The sequence below is a fragment of the Rhinopithecus bieti genome, unplaced genomic scaffold (genome assembly GCF_001698545.2).
Source record: "Rhinopithecus bieti isolate Rb0 unplaced genomic scaffold, ASM169854v2 scaffold_32760, whole genome shotgun sequence".
In the NCBI taxonomy this organism is placed as follows: Eukaryota; Metazoa; Chordata; class Mammalia; order Primates; family Cercopithecidae; genus Rhinopithecus; species Rhinopithecus bieti.
The window spans coordinates 701,797-719,566 of record NW_016813956.1 but is presented as its reverse complement, the minus strand read 5'-3'; the positions used below and the strand labels follow the sequence as shown (position 1 = coordinate 719,566).

The window sequence follows — 17,770 nt, the reverse complement described above, 5'->3', positions numbered from 1 at the left end:
CCACCCCCAGCTCTGGCTGGCTTTGCCTAGGCTCATTTATGCCCGCCATTCAGCCAAGATGCCAAGCCTCTCTTTTCATAAAGTCTTTCATTCCCAAGGAGGCTAGATGTGATGGGAAAGCAGTTCCCAGAGGTCATGCCCCAGTGTGCACGTTCTTATCGAACTTCTGCTTGCCTCACATTACCCAAAGCAAGTCACACGGCACAAACCAAAGGCAGTGTAGGCAGAGGGTACTACAAGGGTAGGGCCCAGGTGTATTTGTACAACCATCTACTACAGTAATCTTAAAGAATAGTGAGAAGAAACAAAATTAACAATTGAAAAACTAAATCGTAAGACACAAAATTGAAAATTAGGTGAAAGATAAGAAGAGGATAGAGAGTGAGTGTTCATACAAATTTCTTGAGGTAAGCTGTTTTCTGGTGAAGCATGGGATTTACTCAGCCAGAGGGTATAAGGGCTCAGGGCTCTCAAATAAGATTACTAGATGAAATACAGGATACATAGTTAAATTAGAATTTCAGATAAACCATGAATGACTTTTTAGTTTAAGTATGTCCAACATTAAAATACATTATTTGCTAAATCCCAAAGAGGCTAAGTCAATAAAAGTCTACTTGGTAGGCAGGGTTTGGTCTGTCCCCACGTATGTTTGAAAACATCCAGCAGCCATCTCTCTCGGGTAGTTTAACCATACTATCCCTGACCTCCAGGTCAGTTTCAAACTTCCTTGAACTTTGAGCATAATCATGACTTAATCTGTCGGTTGATATTTATTAAGCAACTAATATGTGCCAGGTACTTGATTTACAAACAAAATGAAATCCCTGCTTTTGTGGATTCTTGCCTCTGTGATGAAGAAAGACTATTTAAAAAATGCATATAGTTTCAAGTATTAATAAGTACTTTTAAGAAAATTAGTAATTGTGCAGGAGCTTTCCCAAAAGAAAAGTAGTGCAGGGTGACGGGTCAGAAAGTAGAAAAGTGGGAGGCGGGTGCTATTTTACAGAGGGTGGTTAGAGACATCATTTGAACAGAAACCTGAATGAAATGGGGGGCAAGACAAACACATATCACACATATCCAGGGGACACACAGAGGGCACAGCAAGGGCAAAGAGCATGGGGAGAGAATGAAGGAGCAACAAAAGGCTTCTGTGTCTGGAGAAGAGGAATAAGTAAATGAAAGAGATGAAACTACAGATATAGCCAAGGACCAGATGGTGTTAGTAGGGCCTGAATTTAATCCTGAGGCTGCATTGGGAAGCCATTGGAGAATTTTAATAACATAATCTGATTTGTCTTTGAAAACAATGCTCTGGGCGTGGCACAGTGGCTCATGCCTGTAATCCCAGCACTTTGGAAGGCGGAGGAGGACAGATGGCTTGAGCTTAGGAGTTGAAGACCATCCTGGGCAACAAAGGGAGATCCTGTCTCTAAAACAAACAAACAAACAAACAAACAAAAAATACCCAGCCTGGGCCACAGAGTGAGACTCTATTTCTTTGTCTTTTCTTTTCCTTTTATTTTTTTGAGATGGAGTCTTGCTCTGTCGTCAGGCTGGAGTGCAGTGGCACGATCTCGGCTCACTCCAACCTCTGGCTCCCTGGTTCAAGCAATTCTCCTGCCTCAGCCTTCGGAGTAGCTGGGACTACAGGCGCACGCCACCACACCCAGCTAATTTTTGTATTTTTTATAGAGATGGGGTTTCACCATATTGAGCAGGATGGTCTCGATCTCTTGACCTCATGATCCGCCTGCCTTGGCCTTCCAAAGTGCTGGGATTTCAGGTGTGAGCCACCACACCTGGCTGTGAGTCTCTATTTCAAAACCAAACCAAACCAAACCAAACAATACTCTCGTCTTTGTGGGTAACTGACCATAGAGGCAAGGGTTGAAGCAGGTGCTATATAAAAAATCCAGGTAAGAAGTGATGATGGCTTAGGGAGCTAGTGGTAAAGAAGGAAAGAAGTGCTCATGTCCAGGATATGTTTTGAAGGCAGAGCTGACAGGACTTACTAGGCATTTGGAGGTGGAAAATGAGATAAAAAGAGGAATTAGTGCTTATACCTATATTTTTGGCTCGAGAAAATGGATGACAATTAGAGTCATTAATGGAGTGGAAAAGATTAAGTAAGGTGTAAATTGGTCAGAGGGAATCTAGAGTTGTACTTTGGTTCCCTTAAATTTGAGGTACCTATTTTTTATCACAGAGAAGATGTTCAAGAGGCAGTAGAATAAGTAAGGCCATTGGGAAACCATGTTGGGGCCAGAGTCATCAATGCAGGAGTAGTAAGCCAATAGGTGAGAGTTAATGCTGCAGACCTAGAGAAAAATTCAGTCTTCAGCGGCTCTTGAAAGGATTAAAAGGCTTTAAACAACAATATACTCGTCAGAATTACAATTCAACAACTACAACAATGTAACAGTGTCTCACTGTGGTTATTACAATCTAAAGCCACTGTCCTGACACTTGATTATCTTCCACTGCTGTTTTGCTGTTTGAATGGAACTGGTGGCTGCCTTCACCTCTCTCTCTTAGAAGAACATGAGGCCAAATTCTTGTATAGTCCAGCAGAAGGTCTTTCTGTGGCAGTGGCTTGATGTTATGTTAACTTTCTTACCTCCTACTGGTTCTAAGTTGTATACTGCTTTGTAAACTAACACAAGATTTGCTCAGCTTATAGGATTGCTTGAAAGTCATTTTCTGGACAGTGTACTTTGTACCCAACCAACAGCATGGACCCTGGAGTCAGATGGCCTGGAGTCAAATCTCATCTCTGCTTACTCTCCAGCAGGTGATAGAAGCCATTTTATCTCTCTGCTCCCCAGACTCTTTATTTGTAAAATGGAGACTGCACTGATACCTACCTACCTCCTAGGGGTCTGAAAAATGGCAGGAATTACAACATGCAAAATACAGGACCTGATGCATAATAAGTACTTTGTTACTGTTAATACTATGAGTATGCATATTCAGTCACTACATAAATGCATTTTGCACAATTATCAAAATTTGGAGATATTTCTCTTTCTTTCTTTCTTTTTTTCTTGAGACAGAGTCTCGCTCTGTCACCCAAGCTGGAGTGTAATGGTGCAATCTTGGCTCACTGCTACCGCTGCCTCCTAGGTTCAAGCGATTCTCCTGCCTTAGCCTCCCGAGTAGCTGGCGCCACAGGCGTGGGCCACCACGCTGGGTTAATTTTTGTAATTTTAGTAGAGATGGGATTTCGCCATGTTGGCCAGGCTGGTCTCAAACTCCTAACCTCAGGTGATCCACTGTCTCAGCCTCCCAAAGTGCTGGGATTACAGGCATGAGCCACTGCACCCAGTGAGATATTCCTCTAGAAAGACTCTTGTTACTTCAACTAAGATCTTCAATACCGAGTAGATGCATAATATTTTGAAGCACACATGTAGTCTGTTCTCAAACAATAAAGTGCACATGAATCACCATGTTGTTAAATGCAGTTTCTGATTCAGGAGGTCTCAGTGAGACCTAAGGTTTTGTGGTTCTAACAAGCCAGTCCAGAATCAGCATGAGTAGCAATGCTTTAAAGTATGCATGGAATCCCTATGCAGCTCTCTCCTCCATGGTCAGCCAGTCTTCTATGATGGATGATTGTTGCTCATCTGACCTTTCCTTGGAAGCTCTTGGCACCACATATATATATAATATATATAAAATATATAATAGATTATAATATATAATATATATTATATACAATATGTAATATATGTGTGTATATATTATATATGTGTGTGTGTGTATGTGTCTGTGTGTGTATATATATGTTTTAAATGAAAGGATAAACCCAAATATTGGCATTGGTCATATTTGAGTGATGAGATTTCGGACCATTTTTACTTTGTAAAATACATTTTCATGTATTTTCAGGAAAATGAGTTATTTCCATTTTAAAATAATACGATGAGAGCAAGAGTAAATGTGTATGTAGTTGGGAGTAGACTGTCAAAGACTATTGCAAGAGGGGTATTTGAGGAAATATGAGTGCTGTCTGTAGGCAGAAGAGACATGACTCAAGATGTGTGGAGGAATGGCATGGAAGAGCTGCTATTGATTAGGGAATAGGGAAGTAGTTCAGTTATTTTTCTCACAATCTGAATGTCTGGGTTTAGTTACCTCATAGTCTCTGTTAAATAGAGGCAGGCTTCCAGAAACATGTGACTACCAGAGCTGGCATTTGGCAGTGTGAAATAAAGTCAGCTGTTATTATTTTAGGAGTATGTGCATTTTAGTATGATTTTAGTTGTAGGGTAGAAAGGTGTTTGTTTCTAGATTTTAAAAAAATCAGACATTAGCAAATACTTCAGTTAGTTTCAGTGCTTTTGAAATCATAGTGTCACCTACTTTGCCTGGGTGACTAACACAGGCTTTGGTAAAGCATTGGCGATGCAACATTTCTTGTCTTTTAGAAGATTTGGAAATAAGGCCAGACATACTGAGACTGATAATTTCCTTATCTCTGGGGCACACTTCTTATAGCTGGTGCCACCAGGACAGGGAGCCAAAGGCAGGTTCTTAGCTCTAGCGCATAAATTATTTTATTTATTTATTTATTTATTTATTTTGAGGCAATGTCTGGCTCTGTCCCCAGGCTGGAGTGCAGTGGAATGATGTTGGCTCACTGTGACCTCTGCTTCCCAGGCTCAAGCCATCCCCCAACCTCAGCCTCCCGAATAGATGGGACTACAGGCGTGTGTCACCATGCCTGGCTAATTTTTATATTTTTAGTATAGACAGGGTTTTGCCATGTTGACCAGGCTGGCCTCAGAACTCCTGGCCTCAAGTGATCCACCCACCTTGGCCTCCCCAAAGTGCTGGGATTACAGTTGTGAGCCACTGCGCCTGGCCCACATAAATTCTTTCTAAGGGGTGTGTCTGGCTGGAGCTGGAGGGAAAAAGGAAGGAGGACATGGTATCTCCTAAGAATCTACCACAAGCTCAGTACTGTGCCCAGTGACCATTTTCCTGGAAGGTCATGGGGAAAAAGGAAAGAGAAGTCATAGAGCTGATTATAATCTGTGACTGTTCTTTTTCCCTACTCTCAGAGGGGGATTTCTGTGGCAGTCCATCTATTCTGGGTGAGGTTTAGAGATACATTTCAAGATATACATTACACATTAAATCAGTAAAGCTACTGCCTGTGGTTCTTAAATATTTACTATTTTTAATAGAATGATTATGAATTGGTTTTGTTTTTACTTTGGCGTGAAATCTATTCAGAATGGGGATAAGGAAGGTGTTGAGGTAAAGGCTTGTATCCAAATACACACTTGAATGTAATGCATAACCCCAAGTGAATTCCCATTTGACCCCCTTTTCTCTCCCCTCAGCTCCAGAAACAAGCCCATTTTCCTCTTTCTGGCTGATACCATCCATTCTTCAACTTGAGAGTCCTCTTCTCTGTGGCCCACACTAGAATGCAATGCAGGCTCACAGCTTCTCCACTGCCTACTTGCCCCTAAAACAAATAGAATGCTTTGGAGGATTTTAATATTGCAGAAATAGGTGTTGGATTTAAGCAAGTAAGTGCAGGGAGGATTATAATGTATCCTGAAAGTATTAGAGTGGTATTTACTTTCATGATGCATCATAATGTATTATAAATAGATCGAGCAATTTCTTTTAGTTCCTTTTTTAGTCTTCTCTTTCCTCTTCTTGGAATCCCAGTTTCATTCAAACATCCCTTTTAAATCCAGGGACTGATGCTACTAATCCTCCTCCTTCCTTCAATAGAGTTTACTCTTGATTTTATCCAACCTATCCTGCAAATACATGTTTACTGATTTATTATAAAGGATATTACAAAGTATACAGATGAACAGCTAGATGGAAAATATGTATAGGGCAAGGTGTGTGGGGAGGGGCATGCAGCTCCCAAGCCTTCTCTGTGCACACACCGCCCTCCAGGAACCTCCAGGTATTCAGCTATCCAAAGGAACACAATGCCAGTGGCTACCTACCCACTGCCCCTGTTTGGGTGGTGACTCCATTTCTACTGCTGTAAAGGTAACCTGATCGATGGTATAGATAAGTGAAGCCAGCTCTTTAAATTAACAGTACTTTTCCAAGAGGAGGAAATGTTTGGGAAATCTTTAATGTTAAGGCCTTGGAATTAAAGGAAGAAAAATGGGGTGGGTGATCTTTGGAAATTATTTGATATAGTTTGGATCTGTGTCCCCACCCAAATTCCATGTTCAACTGTAATCCCTAATGTTGGAGGTGTGGCCCATTGGGAGGTAATTAGATAATGGGGGCAGTTTCTCATGAGTGGTTTAGCACCATCCTCTCAGTGCTATATTTTTTTATTTTTCTTTTTTTCTTTCTTTTCTTTTTGGAGATAGAGTCTCTATCTGTCGCCCAGGCTGGAGTGAAGTGAGTGGCATGATCTCGGCTCACTGCAACCTCTGCCTCCCAGGTTCAACCAGTTCTCCTGCCTCAGTCTCCCGAGTAGGTGGGACTGCAGACATATGCCACCATGACTACCTAATTTTTTTGGTATTTTTAGTAGAGACAGGGTTTCACCATGTTAGCCAGGCTGGTCTTGAGCTCCTGACCTCAGGTGATCTACCCACCTCGGCCTCCTAAAGTGCTGGGATTACAGGCGTGAGCCACCATGCCCGGCCAGTGCTATTTTTGTGATAGTGAATGAGTGACTAATTATGAGATCTGATTGTTTAAAAGTGTGTAACACATCCCCTGCTCCCCCAACCTCCTCCCCTATCCCTGCTGCTGTCTTCCTTCTGCCACGGCCATTAAGACTTGCCTGCTTCCCCTTTGCCTTCTGCCATGATTGTAAATTTCCTGAGGCCGCCCCAGAAGCTGAGCAGAAGCTGTCATGCCTACAGAACTATGAACCAATTAAACTTCTTATCTTTTTTTTTTTTTTTCTGAGACGGAGTCTTGCTGTGTCACCCAGGCTGTAGTGCAATGGTACGATCTCAGCTCATTGCAACCTCCGTGTCCCAGGTTCAAGTGATTCTCCTGCCTCAGCCTTCTGAGTAGCTTAGATTACGGGTGCCTGCCACCACACCTGGCTGATTTTTGTATTTTTAGTAGAGGCGGGGTTTCACCATGTTTGTCAGGCTAGTCTCAAACTCCTGACCTCGTGATCCACCCGTCTCGGCCTCCCAAAGTGCTGGGATTACAGGCGTGAGCCACCGTGCCCAGCCTAAACTTCTTATCTTTATAAATTACCCAGTTTCAGGTATTTCTTTACAGAAATATGAGAATGGACTAACACAAAATTGTTCCTGAGTTGAGATTCTGTATTCCTACTTGAAGACTGTTGGTAAGTAGTTGTTCCCTCATGAGGCATCAGCCCCTATGTGCACCTGCCCTGGTGAGCCCACTGCCATCAGGCCTAGAGATGAGTCTTAGACCACATACAATGACAAAGCTTTGGACAGCTGCATTCCCATGCAAGTTTCTTTCCCTATGTTTTATTTTGTTTCAGTTAACATAAAGAAAGGTTAAGAGGCTGCTCTCAGCAATCAGACAAATTTATTTATTAGGTAAAGACAATGAGCAACATCTATCCTGGAAAATGGAGAATACAACGGAAATGGAAGGTGTAAGCCGGAGTTCATTGGCAAGACAAGCCACATGTATACAGGAAAGTGCTCAGGGGCAAATACATAGGTGCAGTCAGTCCAGCTGTGCTGAACACAAGAATGCGGCATTCAGGGGACCCTGAGGAGAGGCAGCATGTAGGAAAGGTGGGTAGGGAAACAGTGAAAGGTGCACAGTGTGGAAATGGAGGCAGTTAAAGTAACCGAAGGTGTGCGTAAGGGGTTTGGGCATTGAGATGAGGGCTGAGGTGACATAAGGTTGAGATGGTGGCTGATCAAGTAATGATATCACTGAAGGATGATTTCTAGGAATGTCTTTGAAATGGAGAGATGCTATAACAAAAAGAAGAGGACAACTGGAAACTTGTGGAGTCAACATACTGAGGGTGGAATGACCTCCAGGCAAGGGAGAAACAGGAGGGCGCAGAGAAAAGAATACGGCACAAAGGACAGTGGTACAAACAACTTTCGAGTTTTGTCAAAAATTCTCTCCTCTATCACACTTTCTGCCTGACTCTTCATCCCTGCTCATCTCAGTTCTTCTCTGCTCCCCCTTTTCCAGAGCTCAGCACCCATAGAAGTGGGGCCAGTCTCCTCTATCCTATAGGACATGGCTTAGAAAATTTGAGATATAGGCTGTGAAAACTCTATGGGTGAGCCAGGTGTTCATCATGTGCCTGGGTTCACCTCACTTCCCTCCATCATAATGTTCCCTCCAAGTTCCTTTATGGGATTTCAGCCTGAGATTGTCCTTTCGCAGCACATTTTGAATTTTCCACTTGCCTAAAGCCTGTTTTTCCACATACCCTTATCCTGGATACCAAGACATTTCAACCACAACCCCTTGCTAACCTGACCCGATCTCGATCCCTAATCTGTCCTTTTGAGTTTGCTCCAAGCAGTTTCCTATAGGTTCTAGTCTTAAGGGATTAGGAGAACACAAGAAGCAGTTTGAGTCACCCCTCCATCCCCCAAATATTGGTACAGAAACAGATTCGGAAGGTGCGATCCCCACCCTCTCTAGCAGCAGTAATGCAACCTTCACAGGATTGATTAATTGCCACCCAACAGGAAGAAACAGGCTGGGTGAAGCTGGCTGGTGAAGCCTCAGAAGGCTATGGAGGAGAGGGGTTAGAGGAAAGGAAAACAGATGAGCTGGGATATTCCTTAAGGTGCCCCTTGGCTGGGTTGGGTAGGGATTAGCTTAGAATGGAGTGTGTCTGCATCTACAGAGGCAGAGTCCTCCCCTATGGGGGACAATGGGATCTCCTTAGAAAGGTCCTGGGCATTAGCAATGACTGTGACCCCCTCAGGCCCATCACCAATTGGGCAGATGGTCAGGGGCTTTTTACCACAGGACCATAGGCAAAAGAAGGGCCGGAGGGGGCCAGAGAAAGAGACGTTGGAGAAAGTGTAGATATGAGATCCATCATTCATGTTGTAGAAGGAGATGTCTCCTGATTCATAGTCTAGGAAAATCCCAACCCGGCGTGGGGGTCCTGCCAATGGGAGAGGGGTCCGGAGAGGAGTGAGGGCCCAGTACCCATTTCCATACAACTCTACAGCCCAGAACCCATTCTCAGGAGTCATGGGGTCGAATCCTTTCTTCATCACATTCTCCCTGCACACACCGATTGCCCAGTCAGTCCTGTCTCCCACCTCCACCTCCCAGTAATGCCTTCCTGAGGTGAAGGTCTCACGGCCCAACACACAAGGCCAGGAGTCAAATCTCTCTGGTTTCTCAGGCAGTTTCTGACGTGAATCTTCCAGTCGAACAGATTTTGAATCCTCATAAAGAAAGAGGTGGGGATGAGCTGTGTCTGGGTCCAGAGTCACATCAACTGGAGAGAAAGAAACAGCAGATCTGACATCAGTGAATATTACAGGTTGCAGAACTGTCTTTCCTTCTCCTAAGAAACAGAGCACTGTTGTAGGAGTTGACAGGTCTCCTGGAGGTGGGGAGATGTTTGGCCTGCTCATGGGCCTCCATTCACCACAGGATCCCCCCTTACCAGCAGCCAGAGGGTGATGTAAGAGCTGATTGTGCCTAGGGCCTAATGGGACTCTGCTGGAAGGGGCTTGTCTCCTGGCCATCTTCCGAGGGTTCTCTGTGTGCCTCACAGAAACTGTTGAGGCCATTTGTCATCACTGGTTTCCTTCCTGTCCTCATCACTAAAGTGTGTTAGTGTTTTCATTTCCAAGTATCATAGCACTTTGAATTCCCAGGGGATAGAGCCTCAGAGCCCTAGAGAAGTTCAGAGCCACTGACCTGCATGCAATGTAGCCTTTCTCCATTCTGCAACAAAAGAGAAAGATAGTCATTGACAGGTTATATAATAGAGAGAGAAAACTCTGTGGGTGAAATAACAAGAAGACAGAACTTACTGAGTTCTTCCAGGAGTCTCTCTGGAAAAGAAACAAAAATACCTCAATATATAGTGGATGTAAAGGAGGGGACAAAACTCGTGTGGGAAACACACAAAGGAGGAACTGTTTAATTCATGACTACTTGAATATTGAAGCACTGCCAATAAATCAAGAACAAGGATTTTGTTTTGCTTTGTTTTTGAAGAAAGATGCAGGAAGTTCCTACATATTGGAACTCACTTGGGCTCAGATTTTTTTTTTTTTTCTTTTTAGATAGAATCTCATTCTGTCACCCAGTCTAGAGTGCAGTGGTGCAATCTCAGCTCACTGTAACCTCCATCTCCCAGGGTCAAGCAATTCTGCCGCCTCAGCCTCCTGAGTAGATGGGACTACAGGTGTGCGCCACCATCCTGGCTAAATTGTGTATTTTTAGTAGAGACGGGGTTTCACCATGTTGTCTGGTCTTGAACTCCTGACCTCATGTGATCCACCCACCTTGGCCTCCCGAAGTGCTAAGATTATAGGCATGAGCCACTGCACCTGGCCTCAGATCTTTGATAATAAGATTGGTACTGGGTAATTGAGTTAAAAGTGGGAGTAGGGTCTGAGGGTGGGTAGTGAGTAAACATCAGGCCTGATATCTTGATTAGACTCTGCCTATGCCCCAAACTTCTGTGCTTCTTCATATTGGCATCTGTGACTTCAGGAGCCTTATGATTCCTTCCAATTTTCAGAATTCTAGAATCAAGTATCTTCTTCTTTTTTTTGAGATGGAGTCTTACACTGTTGCTCAGGCTAGAGTGCAATGGCATGGTCTTGGCTTACTGCAACCTCCGCCTCCCAGGTTCAAGCAATTCTCCTGCCTCAGCCTCCCAAGTAGCTGGGATTACAGACACCCACCACCAAGCCTGGCTAATTTTTGTATTTTTAGTCGAGATGGAGTTTTGCCATGTTGGCCAGGCTGATCTCGAACTCCTGACCTCAGGTGATCCACCTGCCTCGGCCTCCAAAACTGCTGGGATTATAGGTGTGAGCCACCATGCCCAGCCTCAAATATCTTCCTGTCATCCTAAAGGAAGTCATTCTAAAGCACTTGGATCCAGCCTGCCTCTGAAGCACTCCTGACACGTAGCCCTTGTGGATTCTATGATGTACCTTTAGAGCTGAATTCATTCCTTCTCTCTCTGGATCTTTCGTTGTATAGTCTCCAAGTGAAAAATATGGACCCAATGGTGAGAAGTCCTAGAACCATCAGGATGACAGCCACAGCCACTATCCAAGGAGTCAGCCTTGGGAGGGAGGAAGCTAAAACAAAATCCCCAAGAAGGACATTAGTTGAGAAACGCTGAGCAAGTCTGGCTTTTCTCCAGATTCCAAAGAAGGGTAGAAGAGTTGATGGCCTGGACCACTCTCCTCCCTCATATAGCAAAAAAAATAGTCAGTCCAATGCCACTCTAAAATTTTCAGAAAAAAACTGACTTCAAGCAGGAGTCAGCAGAGAAAGAGAGAAATGAAGAGTAATTTGAGGACAGGACCTGTGAAATAATAAATATAATGGACAAATTCATGTCATTATGGAAATTCCTCCTTAACTATCAGTGCACAATGGGAGCCAAGCGGATGAAGGAGGTAAATAAGGAAAGGGAAATGTGCCTCTATATGTAACAGAATGGGACTCATTGACCAAAGAATAAGGAAAGTTCCTGCCTGAACCAGAGACAGTATCTGGGGAATAATGAGAGGATTTGCTTCCCTGAGGACCCTGGAAACCTAGACAGAGCTCTAGCACAGGATGGGAGGGAGAAGTGGGTATGGGTGGAAATGGCAAAAGTAGAAAAAAACTTAGTCTTTTTTTTTGAGACAGAGTCTCGTTCTGTCGCCCAGGCTGGAGTACAGTGGCGCGATCTCAGCTCACTGCAAGCTCTGCCTCTCAGGTTCACGCCATTCTCCTGCCTCAGCCTCCCGAGTAGCTGGGACTACAGGCACCTGCCACCATGCCCGGCTAATTTTTTTGTATTTTTAGTAGAAGCGGGGTTTCACCGTGTTAGTCAGGATGGTCTCGATCTCTTGACCTCGTGGTCTCCCCCCGTATCAGCCTCCCAAAGTGCTGGGATTACAGGCATGAGCCACCGCGCCCAGTCAACTTAGTCTTTTTGTTTACTTGAGGCGAGAAGGCTCTGGATCAGGAAGGTCTCCAGGGAAAAAGCTTCTCTATCTCACTTAGATCTCCTAAAATGGAAAATCTGGAGTTTCGCTGGGTGCAATGACTCACACCTATAATCCCAGCACTTTGGTAGGCCAAGGCAGGTGGATTGCTTGAGGCCAGAAGTTCAAGACCAACCTGGGGAACATGGTGAAACCCTGCCTTTGCTAAAAATACAAAAAATTAGTTGGGCATGGTGATGTGCACTTGTCATCCCAGCTCTTCTGGAGCTGAGGCAGGAGAATCGCTTGAACCTAGGAAGCGGAACTTGCAGTGAGCTGAGATCATTCTGCTGCTGCCCTTCAGTCTAGGCAACAGAGTGAGACACTGTCTCAAAAATTAAATAGATAAATAATCTGAAATTTATATGAGATCAAGTTAGATTTATGTCTTCAGTATCTTAACTCTTCTAATAAAGTTGACAGGGTTCCTTTAAGTCAGTGGACAGGAGCTTAGGTGGGGAAAGTAGACAACTCTGCCATGAGGTCACATCTGGGCAGATGTCCCAGGTGGTATGTCTCTGAAGCTGTGTCAACATAGGAATCCAGCAGCATTGATTCCACTAACCTGGTATGAATATTTCTACTTCCTTCTCCTGGCCAAGAAGGAGATTCTGGATGTAGCAGGACACATTTTTCACGAAAGTGTCTCTGATGATCACTGAAGCAGCCACAGTGAACAAACCTTCTTCATCGGGATTCCTGGACTCTGATGTAGATGGAAACTTCTCTCCCTTGGAAGTTCTCCACTGCACCTGGGGCTCTGGGTACCATCCCACTGAGGTGCACTCGAGCCGGATTTCTCCATTTTCTTGAACTTGCATACTGATGTGAGGGTCAGAGCCCAGAGCTATGGAGAGAGAATTAATGTTTTAGTGGACCCCTTTTGAGAGCCTTATAACCATGGAGGTACATAGTTTGAGAAAGAGAGAGAGAGAGAAAGGCACAAGTGTACTAGTAGTGGGAAGAACTCATCTCCATATTTCAATACACAAGGAAACTGAGGGCCAGGCACAGTGGTTTCTGTCTGTAATATCAGCACTTTGGGAGGCTGAGGCAGGATTGCTTGAGTCCAGGAGATCAAGACAGCCTTGGCAACATAATGAGACTCCATCTCTTTGGGCATGGTGGTTCTTGCCTGTATTCCTAGCTACTTGGGAGGCTGAGGTTGGAGGATTGCTTCAGTTTAGGAGTTCAAGGCTGCAGTGAGCTGTGATGGCACCACTGCACTCCAGCCCTGGTGACAGAGTGAAATGCGGTTTCTAAAAAAGTTTTTTTTTTTTTTTTTTTTAAAGGAAATTGAAGTACCAATAAAATGAATTTCATATACCTTATCAGAGAGGGATGCCTTGTTGGGATCAAGCCTTTGAAATGTTTGCAGCAGTTTGGTGGACAGACTTGGGGGTGATTGTCCAGCCAGCAGGAACACTAAGACCAATAACTCAGAGGTGGGTTAGTGGTCTAGGTTGAAAGCCTCAGAGCTGGCTGATAGCTCTATGGTTGAGAGCATTATGAGAAGGCTTTGGTGGGGAGGAGGAGAACTAGGACTGGGATGAACAGAGGAATATCCTTGAGTAGAGGATTGGAGATTCTTTGACCTGAGATTACAGTTGACAATTTAAGCTTTCTTTATCTATGATGTTGATTTAGAAATTTTCTTAAATGGTCTCAACTTCATCTTCCCTCACATAATTGTGGCCTGCTATATATAAACATAAAGCTGCTCTTCTTGTGTGTTCAACCTATTTTTTTCTCTAATTCCACATGGCACAGAAAAACTGAGTTGCGTAAAAGAGCTCTTCAACACATTCCCACAACCACTGGTTAAAATCCACGTTCCAAGAATGTGTGCATATACAAGAATGTATATTCTTTTCATGGAAGGAGCTGCCACTTTCAGCAGATTCTCAATAGTGTCTGCCACTCATAAAAGGTAACACGTTTTATACCATCAAATCTCTAGGTTTCTATAATCAACCTTTAAGATACTTCTTCCCTAAAAGCAAAATGTCAATATTAAAATTATACATGATGCTGCAACTGGGGGACCCTGTTGTGAAGCAGGGACCCACATTTCACCCAAGTATTTTTCAAACTTTATGTTTACTTGAATATATATCTATGTATATAGATATATAATATGCATATAGATATAGATAATACATGCATATATGATATATGTGTGAAAGGCAATGTTTGTGTATTATATGTTTTAGATCAGTTTAAGGCACAGTGTAGCATCTAATACATCTATAATGTTTTTAGAATTGGCGAGGTCATTTCTCATATATTATCTAATTTTATTTTATTCTTTTTTATTTTTTTTGAGATGAGTCTCACTCTGTTACCCAGGCTGGAGTGCAGTGGTGCAATCTCAGCTTACTGCAACCTCTGCCTCCCAGGTTCAAGCGATTTTCCTTGAGTAGCTGGGATTACAGGTATGTCCCAGCTAATTTTTTTTTTTTTCGTAGAGATGGGGTTTCGCCAAGTTGGCCAGGCTGGTCTTGAATATCCTGATCAAAAGTGATCCACCTGCCTTGGCCTCCCAAAATGCTGGGATTACAGGTGTGAGACACCACACCCCACCCCACCTTTTTTTTTTTTTTTTTTTTTTTTTGACAGCATTTCACTCTATTGTCCAGGCAGGAATGCATTGGCAACCATCAGCTCACTGTAACCTTGAACTTCTTGGCTCACGAGATCCTCCTGCCTCTCCTTCCTAAAGAGCTGGGATTATAGGAGTTGGCCACTGCTCCCAGACTATTTTATTCTTGAAAATAATCTTAGATAAAAGCATCCTCAGTTTTACAGTAAAAATCAGAAAGAGATTTGCTTGATGTCATTCACTAGGAATTGAAAAATCAGACCTCAATGCGTACTTTCCTCCCCAAAGCTTATTATTTTCTTTATTGTTTCCCTTTGAGTTCTGGCTTGAAACAAAAAAGGAAACAAGAAGAGAATCTTTTCTATATGAATCAGGAATGTGACAAATGGCCATGCTCTCTAATCTTAGGATGTCAGTCTTTAGAAACTAATCCATAAGCCAGCCTTAAAGTGTGTGGTATGCTCACCACAGCCATAAGGTGTGTAATGGTGAAAAATACAATTTAAATGTACAATTCAGGGACTCGAAGTAAATTATGGTGTACTTGTATAAAAGACTGTTACATAACTCTTACACGTATTTAATTATTTCATGAAGAAATGCTTACCCTATTATTGAAAAGGGCTAGAGATAATTGTAATAAAGTTCTACAATAAAGACATTGCACTGCTCTCTCCTTGTTCAACTCAAAACGCTTTCTCACTGATCTACTGTAGGACCTTCAGTACCTTCTAGCTGTGGAGTCCTCATCAGGGGAAAGCAAAGAGATAAGGCAGATAAGCTACAAGTCTGCCTTTCTTCAAGGTCCAGTACACAGCCCTCCTGTGCAAATAACTCACAGCCGTCCTTCCTGTGTCCAACTATCACCAAACACCTGCAAGTTAGCTCACCGCAACCTTTGCCTTGTAGATACTGCACAAAGCTCTCTTCAACAGACAGCATAAAAACTATTCTATAAATTCTCCAGCAAGCCTTTGTTTCCTGGCAGTCAGTTTCTCTTTTGCTGATCCTGCCCTTTGCCTCCTCGCAAAGTGTTTTTATACTTTTAAAAGTAAATCTGCCTTTACAATTGTCTCGGTAAATTCTTTTATCTGCCCCCCACCCCGTCCCCACCGCGCCTCCGGCCCAGATCGTCGTCCCTCCCCGGCGACATCAACCTAAAGGAGATTTTGAGAATGAATCTGATGGTTTACAAAGTAGCTGATCCATACGAAAGTATATACAGCAGGGGAGTCGTCAGAGAAAGTCAAAACCCGTCTACTCACCAGCCACCTTCAGATGCACCAGGGCTTCTTCGTAACTTCCATCCTCCCTGAAAAAGCACGTGTACTCCCCGTCGTCAGAGACTCTGACGCCGCGGATCCTCAAGGCCACGCGCCCCTCGACGATGCCGTCCTGGACAAGCGTCGCCCGCCCGCGGTACTCGGGCATCTGCTCGGCTTCTTGCTCTCGCCCGTCCCTGTGCACCAGCACCGCCGGCGAAACCTTCTTTCGGAACCAGCGCAGCTCCAGGTGCTCGGCGCTTGCGTTCGGGGACAGGCGACAGGGCAGCTCGGCGTCCTCACCCACGACGGCCAGGATGGGCTCCGGGGGTCCAATGACGTCAAAGGGAGCTGCGGAAAAACGAGTGGGATGAGATGGGATGTGGATATGGGAACTGCGGACAGACACGGACCAGATTCCCGCCAAAGCCCAGTGCCCCGAGCTCTCTTACTCCTTTGACAGCTGAGTTTATCTGGATCTAGTGGAGGTCTCCAGGGAGAGCCAAGTGGGATTGTTTATTTCACATTTATTGAGATATTTCATCTATGCAGGCCAGAGAGAGAGAAAGAGACCTACCTGAATCCAGTTTGGGCAGCTGGAGGAGAATGAGGGTGAGCAGACATCTGGGGAGGCCAGAGTTTGGGAAAACTGCCATCTCCCACCTTTCTGGAGCAGCAAGATAACTGACACGAGTCCCTCAGGAGCTTCAGCCTAGGAGATGAATGGACAGGAAACAGCTACCGGCTCTGTCAACCCTCCGTTTTTCAAAATCCTCTCTACAGTTCTTTCCAGCAGGAAGTGTTCTGGTCATTTGCCCCTGAAACCTCCTCTCAACCTCCAACCCCAGTATGGATTTTTAGTTTACACTGTGATCATCACCTTCCCACCCACCACCCTAACTCTAAAACTTAGGAGAAGGGAACTGTGAGGCATAACACTCATTAGTTGGTTGCACATCGATGAACAAATCTTGGAATCACTGCACTAAAAAAGTCTCCTTTTTTGTTTTTTATTTTTTCAGACGGAGTCTTGCTGTGTTGCCCAGGTTGGAGTGCAGTGGCATGATCTTGGCTCAATGCAACCTCCGCCTCTTGGGTTCAAGCAATTCTTCTACCTCAGCCTCCCAAGTAGCTGGGACTACAGGCGCACACCACCATGCCCGGCTATTTTTTGTATTTTTAGTAGAGACGGAGTTTCACCATCTTGGCCAGGCTGGCCTCGAACTCCTGACCTCGTGATCCACCCGCATTGGTCTTCCAAAGTGCTGGGATTACAGGTGTGAGTCACAGCGCCCAGCCAGACTTTTTTCAAATACAAGAATTTGGTATTTGCTTTTGGCAATGATAATAAAGATAAGGGTATAAAGGCAGAAATGGAGTTCAAAGAAATGAATTGGAGGAGAAGAGAGAAAAGATGGGAAGAGATGGCGCAGGAAGCAGGAGCTGAGGCAAGCAAAAGGGCTTGAAGAGTAGAGGGCCTAGGACCAAGGAGAAAAGAGCTGGAGAGAGAGAACTATGCTATGCCCTCCTGGCTTCTCACTCCTTCAGGGAACTGAGAGTAAAGGCACATACTGACCTGGGTGATCTTGGAGAAAAAGGCACAAGAGGCCACTGCTACCAAGTGAGAAAGTGGCCCCGAGGGCAAAAGTTAAAAGTCAACAGGAAAAGGAAGGGGGAGGTGCTCTCAGGAAAGCCTGCCTCCAGGTAGCCTGGTATATTCACTTTGAGAAAAAAAAAAG

General features: G+C 44.2%; 1 protein-coding gene and 1 long non-coding RNA gene across 6 annotated transcripts in view; one reads left to right on the top strand and one right to left on the bottom strand.

Moving 5' to 3' along the window:
* The window catches only part of LOC108513429 (uncharacterized), a 25,541-nt gene extending 9,716 nt beyond the window's left edge, over positions 1–15,825 (top strand). Inside the window, exons 3-8 of one of the 5 annotated variants that reach the window (XR_001880907.1) lie at positions 2,680–2,797; positions 7,246–7,315; positions 7,539–7,742; positions 13,460–13,612; positions 13,938–14,097; positions 15,486–15,825. This is a non-coding gene — a long non-coding RNA (uncharacterized LOC108513429). Of the gene's footprint in view, positions 1–2,679; positions 2,798–7,245; positions 7,316–7,538; positions 8,051–13,459; positions 13,613–13,937; positions 14,098–15,485 lie in introns of all 5 variants that reach the window. The other 4 variants (XR_001880908.1, XR_001880909.1, XR_001880905.1 and 1 more) reach the window with 4 other exon arrangements.
* Positions 7,511–17,640, bottom strand: BTN1A1 (butyrophilin subfamily 1 member A1). The gene is made up of 8 exons (XM_017849183.1): positions 17,608–17,640; positions 16,609–16,743; positions 16,035–16,382; positions 12,733–13,014; positions 11,118–11,267; positions 9,981–10,001; positions 9,865–9,891; positions 7,511–9,436 (listed from the first exon to the last, which is right to left on the bottom strand). Exons 2-8 carry the CDS (start codon positions 16,685–16,687, stop codon positions 8,763–8,765), a joined length of 1,581 nt encoding a protein of 526 aa, XP_017704672.1. The 5' UTR covers positions 16,688–16,743; positions 17,608–17,640; the 3' UTR covers positions 7,511–8,762.
* Positions 17,641–17,770: the final 130 nt, after the last annotated feature.

Excerpts from the sequence above, each read along its gene's own strand:
- BTN1A1 (XM_017849183.1), bottom strand. The coding sequence starts at position 16,687 with ATGGCAGTTTTCCCAAACTCTGGCCTCCCCAGATGTCTGCTCACCCTC. Across the intron at positions 11,268-12,732 it reads AGTAGAAATATTCATACCAG|CTTCCTCCCTCCCAAGGCTG; the intron begins GTTAGTGGAATC and ends ATTTTGTTTTAG. Across the intron at positions 10,002-11,117 it reads GAATGAATTCAGCTCTAAAG|AGAGACTCCTGGAAGAACTC; the intron begins GTACATCATAGA and ends TTTCTTTTCCAG.